This window comes from Scatophagus argus, chromosome 22 (assembly GCF_020382885.2).
Source record: "Scatophagus argus isolate fScaArg1 chromosome 22, fScaArg1.pri, whole genome shotgun sequence".
NCBI classification, from domain to species: domain Eukaryota; kingdom Metazoa; phylum Chordata; class Actinopteri; family Scatophagidae; genus Scatophagus; species Scatophagus argus.
In genome coordinates, this window is record NC_058514.1 from 4,785,041 (window position 1) to 4,800,959 (window position 15,919).

Consider the following 15,919-nt stretch of genomic DNA (forward strand, 5'->3'; position numbering starts at 1 on the left):
TCGCATTAGCAGATAGCTACTGCCTGATTTCATCCTCTGCAAATGGAGCAGATAATCTCTCTCAGCCTTTATAATTGCTGATGCAGCAGTATGCTGAGGTGGCAGCTGCTAGTGATGCCAGCCGGGCACCAGAAAGAGGATGAGGAAGTGTCGTCTCGATGCGAGGACACACTCCATGTCTGGCCTTCTTTCCTCTTCCATCTTCCCTCCTGCCAAATGTCATATCTCTTGTCTTCCTCCTGCTCCTCTTCTTCGATTCTCCATCTACTCGCTTTAACATCACTGTCTTTTTCGTTTTCCTCTCCCTCCCAGTCCTCTCCTCTTGCATCATTCATGCCCGACTTCCTCGCTTATGTGGCTTTGACTCTCTGAGTGTGAGATCCTTAATGACTATTTTCAGGCTTCGCGTTTTATCTCTGATTTTCCAAAATGTTAGCTGTGCTTAATGGGTCAGAGTCCGTACTTTGGGTATTTAATTTTTTTAGGCCTCCCCTGAGCATTTTTGCTGCAAAAATACCAGCGATCCACTTCCTGTGTGTGTCTTTCTGCCCACGAGTGGGAAAAAGCTGGGACTGGAGGGAGGAAAAGTCAAGTTAAGGTTCAAAAGATATTTTGAATATTGGCTCAGTCTTATGTGCCAGGTGCTGTTGTCTCACCTGTCCATCAGTGAGATAAAAATGTCTCAGTCCTTGTTTTTGTGATAGATTGTGCACTATTCTTAACTTCAGCTTAATAGTACTTTCTTGTAATCTCTGCTGGTACAAACCAGTTCTGTGTTTGTTCTACACAATCAGAACGAATTCTTCACTTGTCTTGTGATGAATGATTTTAATTAGGAAATAATTGTTTTTCATGGCAGATATTTTGACATGTCCTTGCAGGGAGCGACTAATAATGTTAATTAAGGCTGAAAAACGTGTAGACGTTACAGTTCTGGCAGTTAATGTTCATGTAACACATGCTTTTTTTTTTTAAACAATTCCAAATATAGATAAATAAATCTCCTAAATCCCAAGTGTAAAGTGAGCAGCAATTAAGTGATTACTTCAATGAATCAGGCAATCATTTCACTTCATAACAAAACATCACACTTTATAAGTTTTGCTGTGAGAGCGAAAAGAAAACGCTCAGTATTAGAAGTTAATCTCAGTACAGTATGTTGACCTTGATGCCTCTCCCAGTTGTGAAGAATGCCTTTGAGCGTGAGAGGGAGTGGGTACATGCAGTCCACCCCACTCTCTCTCTCTCACACACACACACACACACACACACACACACACACACACACACACACACACACACACACACAGGCTCTTATCTGGCTCTGCAGATTAGAAGTGCTGTCAGAGTCTCTGTCCTATAGAGAGCGTTCACCCCTCGGGGAGAGAGTCTGGCAGGAGATTCCTGCACTAACTCAATGCTCCCACACTCACCCACTGCTTTAAATCTCTCTCCTTCCTCCCTTTTCCGCCCTCCCCGTCTCTCACTGTCCGTCACCAGCCTTCCATCGTCTGTCTGCTCCCTCCTGATTGGCAGCTGAGGTTGTTGTTGTTACTGTGGCGGAGTGTGCCCGGGCCAGTGGAGGGTGGCTGATAGGGATCAAAAAAATTCTGGCTCGGGCTTCTTCGTGCCTTTTAAGGCGGTCTTTTCCCAACAGGGCTGAGGTGTGTGAGAACACTACAGCTTGGGAACGCACACCAGGACGAGGCAGCTCAGTGCAGGTTGGGATTTGAGTGTGTGGAGGCGCACAGGGAGCCGCTGGTTTGAGCTTGATTGCTGCTAACACAGGAAGCAAAAGATTTCACAACAAGGGGGTTGCACACACACACACACACACATGCACACACACAAATAGATAGACAGACACACACACTCCTCCTCTCTCAGAGGGTAGTCCTTAAACTTCAAAGAGGCAGGCAGAGCTCTCTGATGTGCAGGGTTTTTCTGAAGCTCCGGTACCATGCACTTTGACCTCAGGCTGTGAGGAAGAGGAAGCATGAGGAAGAACTACAGTGCTACTCCGCTCATCTATGTGACAGAGGTAGTGTTTGCATTTGTTACTGATTCTAAATCTGTCTCCTGCTTTGGGATTTATTTGTCTGTTTGATGTGAAAGATGAAGGGATAACTTCTCTTGGCAGTTCGTCTCTCCCGTCTGATTGAAAGTCTTTAAAAGATTAAATGAAGTCAGTGGCAAGATCACACGTAATCAGTGGTGCATTATTGCCCTCATGAACTCGACATTTACACAGGTTGCACGAGGAACTCTATATGTGAGATAAAAGAAGTGCTTTCAGCAGTTGTTTTCCGCTGAAATGTCGAAGACTTGGCATCCTCTGAATAGTTTGCTTTAATTAAATAAGAGGTTTTAGGAACAACTCTGGTCTTGCATTATTTTGATACAATTTTGTTAACAGTTGAGTTATTTTGTGTTTTTGCAATCAGAGATTATTGATTCATGTTGTGTTTTTACCCGCTGAAAGTTAAATCAGGCAAGTTTCACCACGTCTCTTTCTTTTTCGCTGTTGGTGTGAAGTATGTGAATGTGATTGGCCTTTGCTACTTGAGTAACATCTGAGGAATGTGTACAGCAGTCCATAGATCATGCACACCTCTTAAACTACAGGTCTCTTTTTGCTCTCTCTTTCTTTCTCTCTTGCTCTTAGAAAAAACATGAAGTTTCTCCGTTCTGGCTCTTGAGCGCTCAAGCAGGAGGTCATGTTTGTGTTCCTCCTGTCGTTATCTGTCCATCACAATCTGAGCCGCTCCATCAGATTGTCTGGTTGTTGTACTTCGGGGCTAAAAGAGAAGCTTCCATTGTGCTCTGTGGTCACTATGCTTTAGCTGCCCTTATTTTGCTGACAACTGTGTGTTTTTGTGTGTGAGTGTGTCTGCTTAATGTGCCCCAGTTTGCCAGTGTATGCACGATAAAATGCTACAAAAATAACGTTATGTAACCCATCCAGTATAATGGGATTCTTCCTGTCTAACCAACAGCCTCCATCAGTCCACAAACAAGGAAATAGTAGAAGGAAGAAGCAGCGAGACGTTGCTTTATTGCCACTCCCCAGTGTGTTCTCACGCTTCTCAAGATCTCAACTGTGCAGAAAAGTTCTACGTCAAGGCTGTAATCACCCTCACCTCAGTCTGTGTTTCCACAGCTTCTCCACCCTGATATGTTGTTAAATCCACTGTGTACAGCAACCTTAGAAATGTAGATGACCTCCAACTGCTAACTGTGGTCGCTTCCATCCGTTTACCATGGTAACCAGTACACTGTCTTAGACGCACAGCATTCAAGACCATGGCGAAGCTCTGCTTTAGTGTCACCCTGTTCTCTCTCACTAAGCTCTGTGTGTGTGTGTTTATCTCATAACAAATCTCAGAGGACAACAAAGTCTACCGTGTCAACAACACAATTCTCTTGCTGATACAGCTCACTTAATGTGTGTTCTTTTGCTTTTATCCTTGGGTGCACTTTAAACCACCCTGGAAAAAATGATGATGTCCATGTGAGGACATTTGTCAGGTTCTCAAAGCCACAGTGGGTTAGTTTGAGATACGACTGAAGTGGAAGTGGATATGATGATATAAGTTTGTCATTAGCCAGACATTTTACCATATATATTATTCCATATACCATGTGTATACTGTGGCAGCCATTCCTTTAAAATCTCTTGGTGTATTGGACCATTGAGGGCTGTTTCTATTTTCTCTTCTTAGCCGTGATAGCTCTGTGGCTTTTTCTTTTATGTGAAGTATCTAGACAGTTAGTAGTAGACTAAACTTATGTTTAGTGGTGATTAGCAACATTTAGCATTCTACCATAAGGAACGCAGCAAGCATTATACCAGCTAAACATTGGCGTGTTAGCATTGTCATTGTGCGTATATTAGCAGCATGACATTTAAAAATAAATAAATGAATAAATAAAACACATCTTAATAATTGGAAATATGCTTTAACAACATAGAACCTGAGACATAGTGGCTTAATGGGAACATTCACATTACAAGGGAAATGTCAGCATCTCATCTGTTAATGGAAAAAAGAAAACAATATTTCATGGTTGCTCCTGGTTGATTATTTGCCCCCACTCGTCATGTCCAGTCCCATTATTACTCATATTTTCTTGCTACATTAATTACCTTCCATTTTTGCTTCCAGACATTTTACTGAGTGCATTCATGGTGTTGGCGATGCTGTGAACAACAAAAATAAATAAACCCACGCTCTTGCCATTGTTGCTGCACACACACATAACACATCATTTTCAGCACCCAGTAACTCTCATCATGTTGCTTTCTGAGAAGGCTGGTTGCAAACTGCTTGCCAGAACTGCCAGAGGCAATAATGTGTTCATTACAACCTAAATCATTTCTGAGAATAAATTACGCGTCCTTGAAGTGAAGTAAGAGGCTGTTAAGCGTGAGTGAGGTTTCATGTAAAAACACTTTTGAAAAATGTGCGCGTATGTGTTTGTGCTCATGTTTTTGTGTGTCCCTCTCAGCCTGTTTTCCCTATCACAGTAATGATCCGTTAAGAGTACGGCTGCGAGCGATTAGTTTCATTTTTAGCCAGTGTTTTCATTATTGATTGCCATGTTAGCAGTGTAGCTCCAGGGATAACAGTGTTTGCCTCCTACTTTGGTCCAGACTGAAAATATCTTAACAACTGTTGGATGGATTTGCATTACATTTGTTATACACATTTCCTGTCTCAGGGTGAGTTGTAATAACTTTTATGATCTTTTAATTTAGCACCATCCTGAGGTCAAAATTCTAATTTGTCCAATACTTTATGAGAAAATACCTGCACCTCACATTCCTTTCAGCCTCAGCTGTACTTTGTGTTTTGTGCTTGTCACTACCTGATCTGTACATCCTGCCCGGTCTGTAAACACGTTGTTGCAGTTGGTTCAAAAAAATTCATAACTGTTTGTGGAAACTTTTGGGTAACAGGTAGACTGCTTGTTTACTGGTTTATAGAAGACTTCAATTAATTAATCAATTGGGAAAATTGTTCCATTTCGTCGTTTCCTCAGTAACAAGCCACAGGTATTTGTGATAAGCACTGAATTTCCGTCCCTAATGTCCCCCCGAGACGAACGGCAGACCCTCGCAACTTGAAGACGGCCTCATCAACCACAGACGCCCCCTCTTCACCCCCGAACTCGTCACACTGATTAGACCGTGTCGCTGCGTGTTTGTGTCTGCATGCATATAATTTCCCTGATGATAATGACCTTCTCTACATCCGCAGACTGCAGACTCTAACTCTGCACGCACACACATATACTGTAAGCTGTTATCCTATGGCCACCATCAGTTTCTCATCGTGTTTCTGATGCTCAATTTATCACCATGGCAACAAGAGATGACACAAGCAGCCCCTGACTCTCATTCTGTCACTGGTGAACATTTGGCTTCGCATTCACATGACACTCGACATTTCCTCTGATCTCACCCCACAGCCAGCCACAGTTTGTGCCTCTCCTGTGTCATCCTTCCAGTGCTAAGCATCTGTTTTCCTGAGAGATGTCAAAAATGAATACATGTCACTATTAGGCAGGTTATTTTTCATAGTTATTGTTTCAACCTTTGGGTCAGTGCCCTTTGAAGAGACAATGGTAGGAAAAATTTTCCCAAAATAATGTCTTCAAAGTTGAGGTTTGTCCTTTGGTAGTGGAAGACGTGTTAAGATCTTTTAAAAAACTACTACTTCAAACAGTATTTTAAATGTAATGAATATTTCATTACATTTACAGCTTCTGCCTTCAAGAACTCTGGGTGTGACATTCATCATTTGTGTAGGTTATTGGAATATTTGTCCATGCATTAACATGTAGGTTGTATTTGATAAGCTCATCATGTATTTTACATTCGGTATCCTGTGAAATAAATGTGGTGGACTCTACCTGTGTGTGAAGCTGTGGTCAGCTTCATTAACATATAACCTTGTCTGTGTCAGAAGCCTCTAGCTTGCTGCTGTTAAGGGGGTAAGAGAATCTGTACTGTGAACAGAGGTTTTTATTATTATCATTATTAGCATTATTGTCTTCTGTTTGCTCAAAAGTCAGCAGAAAAGCAGCAGAAAAAAGAAATGTTAGATTCTTGCTTTGTTCTTAATTTCATGCAGTCTTGACTTTATGTACAGACCAGGTGCCAGTTTATTTGGTTTTCCCTGCTCTGATACAACAATAAATCCTATCTTTATTAAGGTCGTAATGTTCAATTTTGTTTCAAACAGTTTCAGGGAGGTTTGGAATCAACTTTATAGTCATTTATGGAGGCTGTCGTTTATGATGCTGTTGAATTGTACTGCATTACTGAGTACCTTATCATCTGAACTAGCATAAGACTCAAAGGTTACAGGAGTGCATGTAAACATAGTCACTAAGATAGAAGAAAGCAGCTATTAACTTAAAGAATTGTTCTGTAATTTTGAGAAGATTATTTATTTTTTTGCTGAGAGTCAGATGAGATCATCACCTCTGTCATCGCCCGTCTTTACAGTAAATATGAAGCCATAGCTTTCCTCTGCTTTCAGCCATCATGCTAAGCTATGATAATGGCTGTAGCTTCATGTTTAAGAGTGATCAGTCCTCTTATCCAACTCAGAGGTGAAGAAACAAATAAGCACACCTTCCAAAATGTAGAATCGATTATGAACATTGTTGTCAATGAATAAATCTGATTAATCAGCTTAATTTTTCTGCCGGTTGGCTAATCCCTGAATCGACTTTTTGCTTCAGCACTGGAGGTGAATGTGATGTGAATGTGTTTTGTCTGTTGAGTTATTTGATATCCTGACAGATTTCTGGTGGCGATGCTGTCATATGTCAGTCTGTTGAACTGTCGACCTTTATCTCTCTGTGACCTTCCATTTTAATGTCACACCTCTGTATCTTTCAGTTCCTTTGACTCTCTCTTTACGCCTACATATCACAGCAGCTGTCATTTACTCTAGGGACAAATTAATTCTCTAAAGAGAATTGAAACCACTCAGTGGAAGACAAAGGGGCTGAAATGTCATAAACTGGTGGTGCAGGGTGGGTAATGACGTGGGCGTATGGTGAGATGACACATGAAAGCGCGGCTGCTTCCCCACCCCTTCCTCCACACGCTTTGAAGGTGTGACCCCTTAGATATTTATTTCAAATGGCCTCTGGTGCCCGTGTTCGCTCAGAGAGGTCGGCCGCGCTGCTGTCCTTTTATGAAAGCATTCACACATTCTGATAGTCAGAGCAGCTCACATTCACAGTGCGGAGGCTGCAGACAAAGGCAAAATATGCAACAGGCATCAGTGTGAAATTAACAATCTTAAGCCAGGCTACGTTTCAGCAGTCTGTTTCCATGTATAGCCCACATGTGATAAGATGATCACGTATTTAATAAGACATCTGATATTTTGTTGGCATTTTATTACTGACTTTTCAAGCAAAAAACACAGAAACGCAGTAAATGTTCCCATCTGAGAAGCTAAAACTTAAGAATGATGAATGACTGAAACTATTAATTGATTTATTATTAATTGTTGCAGTTCTGTCAAATTGTATAGTTTTATTGTGTGAGATTCTGATGTTTTTCTTTTATATTGATTTCACTGTAAATGCACATGATTATATTTACATAAGTGATTTGGAGGTGCTGTGGTCCCATAAAGTTGCAGGACTCACGGGAGGCAGAGGGCAATACATCCTGATGTTTAGTTCCTCGTGTGAGTCGAGCTCCAAAAACACACACGTATCCTCAGCTGTGCAGAATCCTGTGAGGAATTCAACCTTTTCAGTCACACGTGTCTGATGAAGACATCATGTTACACTTGTGTTAAAAAACAAGGTTGGCATCATCAGCTTAGTGTGTGAGCACCTTTTTAAAGAATTGTTTTTCCCTCTTTATGTCAGTGCACCTGCATGCTTTTGAATTTTCTGTTTCTGTTTTAGGTGCATGTATAAACAATGCCATATTTAGTAATTGTGCTTCAACTGCAATGGCTCACAGTCCGCAGGGAAATGAGAGATGTGAGATATGAGATATGAGATGGTATTATCACTGGTGTTAAGGTGTCAGGCAAAGGCAAATGTGGTCGGAAATGCAAACAATGCTACTCATGCATCAGTAACGAAGTGCCTGGGAAACAGTCACAAGCTGTTTCCAGATGAAGCAGAATGTGCAGCTCCAATGGCAAAAACTAATTTTGCTTTACAAGACACAAACAAATCACTGTGTAATAAAGCGGCTACCTTGTATGACAGCGGAGATGGAGATCCAACCAGGGCCATCGGTCAGGAACCTCTCAGCCCTCCATTTGTCAAGAATTAATTAGATTTTTCTTATTTTATTTATTCAGTGCTATTTTAGAACTGTCTCTGCAAAGACTTTAATTCAGGATCGTTTATCGGGTATCAGAGCTCAGTACATTACAACACTAACTTTAAACTTTTATTTAGGCAAGGTTTGCTTTTAAAACTGTTGCAATGAACAGTTTTATTGTGCTATTTGCAAAATGCTTTTATGGCAGCAAGAAGTCCTCCATATCATAACAGGGCTACAGGAAGAGACACGATTACAAGAAAGATAAATTTAATAAATGGAAATGAGAAGCATATATAGAAGTGAGAGGTTCAGTCCGCCACAAAAAGGAAACGTGCAAGTGTCACAGGAGTCATTTTGCTATGAACATTTTTATATAGTTTGTTATATGAAAAGAAAACGGCCTAAAGGTGTGGGGATAGTAGTGGAGTATTGGCACAGATTTAGATCCAAACCCGTAATTCTTTATGAAGAATACTGAGACTAAAAAACTCCACCCTCAGCCTGTAAAATATGTCCACTGTGTGTATATTTTAATTGTAGGATGTGAACTTCCTCCAGGTTGCTAAAGCCAAAAGCCAGAAGCCAAATGACCTCAGTGACCCTGTCTAGTAATAGTTGATGCATCCATCACTGTAGCTATGAACCACTCCTCCCTGAAACTGGGTGATTTTCTCTTATTATGCAGTTGCAGTTTTGCAGCAGTTTTTACGGGAAGGGAAAACTTGGCAAATTTATAACCTGGGTCCTTTCACTTCTGGGCTAGAAACCCCCACTCTGTTCTGCCTTTTTGGAAGACCATCTGTTTCATTACCAGTCACAGGCCTCACTGTATTTCTGTCATTAATAGTATCATCTGTGCCATTTACATAACTGTTTTATACAATGAAACTGCATCAGGTTTGTGAAATTGTGACCGTGTGATTGACTTTGACAGCACTGCATCTCTCTGCTGCAGAGCTTCAATTCCAGTCAGCTTAAATTTACCGCCATAGTCCCTTAACAATTGTCAGCCCTTTTCCATCCCCAGTATGCCTATTCAAGTGCCCCGATGATTTAGTTCCCCCTTCCAGGGTGGGACAAAAGACACAGCTGGAAAGCAGGAAACCTTAGTCTTCCCTAAAGAAAGTCTATTATAAAAGAAAAGAAAAGATCATGAGGGGTGCGAGGAGGAGAAAGAGGCAGCGCAGGAGTGAAGCTTTTTCTTTTAATTCAGTTGAAAGAGAGAGAGATGCTTTTGAGGTAGAGGTAGCGAAGAGGGGAGACAAAGCAATAACTTAAAGGTAGAAATAGAATTAAAGCAGCTCTGGGGACAGTAGCACCAACTCTTCATAAGTTCAGTCCAGCTATGACAAAAATATGTATTAAAAACCCAAAAAATAAGTGTAATATTCAGGGCCACGTGTGTGTTTGGGGAGCTGGTAGAGACCAAAGACTGTGCTAAAAGTAAGGGGACTATTAGACTTAGACTTCATCAGAATGCCAAACACATGACAAATAAATGTTAATGTTTCTCCTTAATCAGTCTATGTATAAATAAGCTAAAACTATTAGTTTGCTGTATGAACTTTAAAGGAGATAATAATTCCACTGTTGTGTTTACAGGTTGTGTTTGCCCCCAAGTGGCCAAAAAAGTTTGCAGGTTTACATTGTAATGGTACAACTGATTTATTAAATCACTGTTTTGACACTAACAAGGTGTTTCTTTAGAAGGACTTCATTAACTTAGCAATGCATTTACTAATATCAGGTGCAACTCAGTTTTGGACTCTTTTGGACTTGGTACCATGCTGACCCTCCCGCTGGAGTGTGTTTGATAATACCATGTCATACTGCTTCTTTTCTGCTGATTAATTCTGCCTGGTGGTATATGTGGATGCTCTGACTGATTAGTCATTGTCCCCATTGTTGAACGGTAGCCAGAGCAGCAGCAACCTCCCTCTCTCGCCTCTGTCCCCTCTCTGTCACAACATGTTTGTGTTTGTGTGGGAGTAAGGATCATTACGTCCTCTACTGAGCCTAATGGGGCTTATCAGCATTGGTAGCACAATGTGGAAAGAACATATATATATATATATAGTTGAAACTAGCTTCGCTGACAAATCCATCCTTTTTGTTAGCGAGATCCAGAAGGATTACATATTTTTTTAGTTTTTCACCATGAAACTGAGTGACACACATCATGAGCTCTGTTTGATTGAAGCAAGGCTGCAGCGTATGAAGGACTCGCTGAATACGAACTGATACATAATAAAGGTAGAGCAATAAGTGAAAGAAAGAAAGGAAAGATTCTGGGAGAGATAAAAGCCAGGAGGTGAAAGAGACAGGCGGAGAAATTATCATTTGACAAGGAGACATGCCGTGAAAGAAAATGTAATTGCTGGCACTAAAGCATAAAAAAAAAAAAAAGTGATCAGGAGGTTGACAGTTTTAATAAGGAGAGAGTGTGATTTGAGGTAACACACAAGCACACAGTGATGAAGAGGGGGTGCCAGTTGGACGGGGCTTCTGAGGACGGGTTATGTAATCCACAAATATACCAAAACTTGACTGCACCAATTACTGAGCCCAAAGGAGGTGCATGTGTACATGCAAGCGGCTCCCTGTTCAATTGATTCTGACTGAGCTGATGTAAATTCCATCTTTTTTCCCATGCATGGCACTGGGGATGAAGGATATCAACAGATGCACACAGCAGTGAGTCGCAGCTTTTTGCCTCTGTGCTCATCTGGATGTAGACACTACATGTATTCCCAACTGACAATAGCAGTCACCGAATGCAAAATTATAAGCACATTCGAGCCACTCTGCAACAGTGATATCCGTTCGACAAAAGGCGTGAGACATTAAAAGAAATATTGTAGTTCTTTCCACGTAATGGCCTTGTTTTTCTGGAGTGAATGTGATCATTCACTTGCCATAGCAGTCGCACATGTACACCCCCTCTCTTTGAGGATGGATAAAAATGCGTGCCCAATTAATTAAACATGACCTGCTCTCAAGTTGATCTAATTTTTGACAGTCTGAGTCCTTTCTGTCTTTCCAGCTTTGTCTGAGTAGCAGTGCTCTCTTAGAAGGAACAAATGAAATGAGGAGGCAAAATGAGGTTTCTTCTCACAGAGGGAGAGACGCCTGAACACACCGTATGCCCTGGCAAGCTTCCCTTCCTGCCTGACTCAGAGACACAGCAATAACCGCGCCAGATTAAGATTGCTGTTTGTCAAGTATCTGTGAGTTTCATGTCTCACTTTTTGCACTCCCTCATCCCTCACTTTCTTTCCCTCACATATTGGGTGAAGTAATTTTTACTGTCAGTGAGATGTGGGAACTAATATTTGCACTTACATCAGTTTCACTGGCATCACTGAACGCTGAACTTTAACATTACATGTAGCTCGCTTAAGAACCCTGAGAGCAGGATCATCTGATCCCCCTTTTAAATTCCAGAAACCCTCCAGAAAGCTCAGGGACCTCATTAGAGAAAGCCTGGAATCCTATCTTAACTCAGATTAGGATGACATTTAGGATTTTTGGTATTACACGACCATGTTTCCTTACTGCATTTAGGAATCGTTATATGAGGATAGGAAGTTAGTTATTACAGGATCATCTACCACTGTTGTTAGGTCTGTATGCCAGTAACGATGAAGATGGGAAAAAACATGCGCACTGAAATACTTAAACTACTGGAGAAGCGAACAGTTAGCCTGTTAGCTTGTATTGTGTACATTCCAAACACAGTGTGTCGACTGAAGAATCAAGTCGGGATTTCTTTGAAACTTAAAATGGGACATACAGAAAGGATTTTTTTTTTCTGTAATGAGGCTCCAGACCCCTTTACCCTTAACGATCCCCCAGAAACTTCTGACCCTTGTGACCTAAACATTTCAGAATCCGACCAGAAAATCCTGATACCCTTGGTTGCCTCACCTAAACATTCCAGAATCCCTCCATGATGTTCCAAACTCCCTCAAACATTCCAGAGCCTCACCGGGACGTTCTGATCCTCATCCTCACCTAAACAATCCCCCACCTCAATACGCCCGACCAGGATCAGTTGTCCGGAAGTCTCTGGTGCTGCGAAGGTCAGACTGATGTCATGGCTGAGATGGAGACAGGAAGTGTTGCAGGAAGCCCCTAAAGAACACAAACATCACTGGTGGGGGAAAAAGGAACAATGGCATCTTGTGATTAACAGAGTGAAATTTATATATGCTCACAAATGCTTCAGTCCTTGACGCACACGTTTTACATAACCTACAAATTCTATAAATAAAATACAAATTCTGACATTTTTGACCTTCTTGTATTGAATCCAGGCAGGCTGAGAGAGTCTTAAAACGCTGTTTTGTTGCTATTTTACAGCCTTGCAAGTACTTTGCAGTGCTGCAGTACCCATTAGAGATCTGCTCTTAATGACATTTACATAAGCTGTTTTCGGTGAGCTCACAGCCAGTGTCCTCTCCGAAAAAAGATCAATGCTAAAGTACAAATCTGAACCTAATTAAATGTCACATTTAACTTGCTGTCTCCCATCTCTCTTTCACACACGCACAAATGCGGATATTATAAATCAATACCAGGGGGAAATGGACTGGAAGCGCATTAGGTTATTAGGATTGATCTTAGCAGAAATATTTGTTGGGGATCTATCCCAGAGCAATGCAATGATCTCTCTAAACATGCACACACGCGCTCATGGAAGTGATATGATTGAATCAGCCTGGATCAGATTCAGATTTCAATAACTGAGCTATTGCCCTGCAGGCAGCCTCTGTGTCGGGTGCTGTTCTCTCTGCCCTGCAGGCTGAATCACCCGGCATCAGAGTGTCCAACCTGTCAGCACGCACACTTGTCACAATTATTAACAGGTGGCTGACTCACTACGGTCCTCATAATGTGGACTTCGGGTCGATGTGTGCCTTTTGGAGGTGGGGGGTAAAGAATGACACGAAAGTAAAGACAGATAAAACCCTGTGTGAGCATGTCAGTGTTTTCTGAGATGGCAGATCGAAGGTTGGGCTTATATTATGAGGATGAATGCTTAATGTGGGCTTGGACGGTAAACTGTTGGCAGACCCGGATCACATGACGGGGCCACGAACCATACTAATTGGTTTCTTTATCAGTCGGGCCACAGTAAACCTGCTGTGCCTTTTAAATGATTCATGACTCATTCCCCAGACCTTTGTGGGGTAATTCATCCATCCTTTCACTTGAGATATGGCTGGTGACATGTCTATCTATTTCAGCTATCTGTTTCTAATTTTCAAGGTGAATATGTTTTAGTCAGCTGTAAACACAGGCTGATTAAAAAGCTTTCCAGCAAATGACAGGGCAAGACAGATGAGGATTATTGGGGGTGAATAAATAGCAGGAGCTGATTATCATTTTTAACAAACAACCACCTGATGCCTTAACTTACACAGGGTGCCCATGAAGCTTTTGAGACTTTGTGAAACTGAGGGAAAAACTTCAAGGCCTTACCTTGAAGTTTTTTGAAAATGGAAATAAATAGGCAGGGGTCATTGAAACAGCTTTATTTATTTTGTGCAAATATATACATATATATATATATTGGAATTCTTTTAATTTTTTTCTTTACTTGACTTTAGTAAATAGACATTTTACTGCCAAACAGTAATCAACAGTAACAGTATAATTCATAGTTGATGAAATCAGTTTAATCTGAACTAGCTACAGACATTAAAATTCACAAAAATATGTCATGATGCAGGATGCAGGACTTTCATTTGTTAAAAAAAACACACAACTTTTAAAATGAAGTTTAAATCTTATCTAAATACTTTTTCCACCTGTGACAATTTATCTTGATGTCTGCCTGATTACATGTGCAGAAATTAATCGTGTATTTGAGTAAAACAGTTGCTTTAATTTGGTGGACCTTAGAGGTCTGCTTTCTGTGGTTATGAATTAATTCATGTGGGTGTATTCGATATCTTCCGCGGCCCCTCCCTCTTTGTAACGCGGTGGGCGGGGCGTAATCACACATTGCGCTTTCCTGGCTCTCCTGGTTCGGGAGGATTATCGCGGCGGGCTGGTAGGAGACAACGTAGCCGCTGTAGGGCAGTTTCCAGCGGCCGTGGCGGCGGTGGCAGCAAGCGGGAGCCGTGATGGCATGTGTTGCACCGACGGTGTCAACGCTCAACCTCGCACTTGAGGACGGGAAAACAGGAGATCCAGTTTGAGTCCCGAAATTATGTTCGGAGCTTGCTGTGCTGCTGTGGAGAAAAGTTTATCAGAAGTAGGGATATACTCACACCATCGGGGCTAACATGGTAAATATCAGTTTTTACTATCACGAAGTTAGCTAACCTCGGCTTACTGACGCCAGTAACACGATCCAAAGAGACAAACATGACCGATTTATTGCTGCTTCTCCATATTGAGGCATTCCTTACGTTACCTTTACGTTAGGTCGTATCTGGCCACGTCGGCGTCCAGTTTAAAAAACATACCAAGAGTTGACAAGTTCTTCGGATGTGTGCACGTTTTTAAGATTAGTTAATCATCCAGTTTCTGTCATTAGAGAATTAAGTGGAGAATGAAGTGGATCATTTTTAATTCAAGCAGCGTTGTGTGCAACCGCAAACATCGGTCATAATAACGCTGTGTGCCGACTAGTCCGGACACGTTTTGTTTTCTTCTGTGAAGACAAACATGTCTCACCTCATTTAATTTGTTAGATTATTCTTTGTTACTGTGAAGGTGTGGGTTACAGCTATATCACGGATATTTAAATACTCCTCATGAATTTTTAATAACCTTTTTGCATTTCATCACAGATCAGACACTCCAAGTTGCCTTTCCGCTTAAATTTTCCATGTTTAGTTTTGGTCTTTTCAAATCTTCTCATTCCTACGGTCATGTTTCATCAGATTGGTCTGGTGAGTGGTATGGAGAAGTATCAGCCCGCTCTAAAAGCTCTTTTATCATGTTGTACGACTGTAGGTTTGCGTCTGCACTCATATGTGAGGCAACATTAAATTTGCAGATTTTGTAATTGAGTTTGGTGGAGAGGAACTGAGCTTGTTACAGTTTATTTGCTGACCTGTCAGCATGTTAAATTGCATTAATGTATTGTAATGTATTATATTTGCTATTTGTTTTTTATTGTATGTATAATGTATTTGACACTGTGCTCAGGTGACCTCTTATCATTTTGACTTTTTTATTACCTGAACATCCTATAAACTGTTTCCAAAGTACATATTTGCACCCACAAGCAAAGTCAAGTGGTGCAGCAGGTTTATCCAGTCGGTCTGCAGGTGTTTCATAGATTTCAGGTCAAGTTATAGTTCTGTCATCATATCCTGCCATATCATAACGACATGCCAGGGGAGGTTGCTGTTTTCTCAAGTTGTGTTCAAGTTCCAGTTGTAAAACAGAGCTCCTTGTTGGGCCACTGGCCGGTTGTGTGCCTACCTGTTGTTTGTTGAATGACCACATTGTTCTTTCTAGGGGTTGAATAACACGCTGTGTTATGACAGAGAAGTAGATTCTTCTCTGACGCATTTACAGGGGCTCATATGCAGAGAGCTGCTATTTTCTGCAGCCCTGTACAGAACATACTTCTAGGATGAG

General features: G+C 41.3%; 1 protein-coding gene across 5 annotated transcripts in view; it reads left to right on the top strand.

Annotated features, from left to right (window-relative positions):
• LOC124053565 (transmembrane and coiled-coil domain protein 3-like) overlaps window positions 1–15,919 on the top strand; it is a 40,052-nt gene that overhangs the window by 1,850 nt on the left and 22,283 nt on the right. Inside the window, exon 1 of one of the 5 annotated variants that reach the window (XM_046378834.1) lies at window positions 1,317–2,041. The exons of 3 other annotated variants lie outside the window; for them this stretch is intronic. In XM_046378834.1, coding sequence (XP_046234790.1) covers window positions 1,997–2,041 — 45 coding nt within the window. In that variant the 5' untranslated portion in view covers window positions 1,317–1,996. Of the gene's footprint in view, window positions 1–1,316; window positions 2,042–14,270; window positions 14,614–15,919 lie in introns of those variants that run through there. One more of the 5 variants, XM_046378835.1, reaches the window with a different exon arrangement.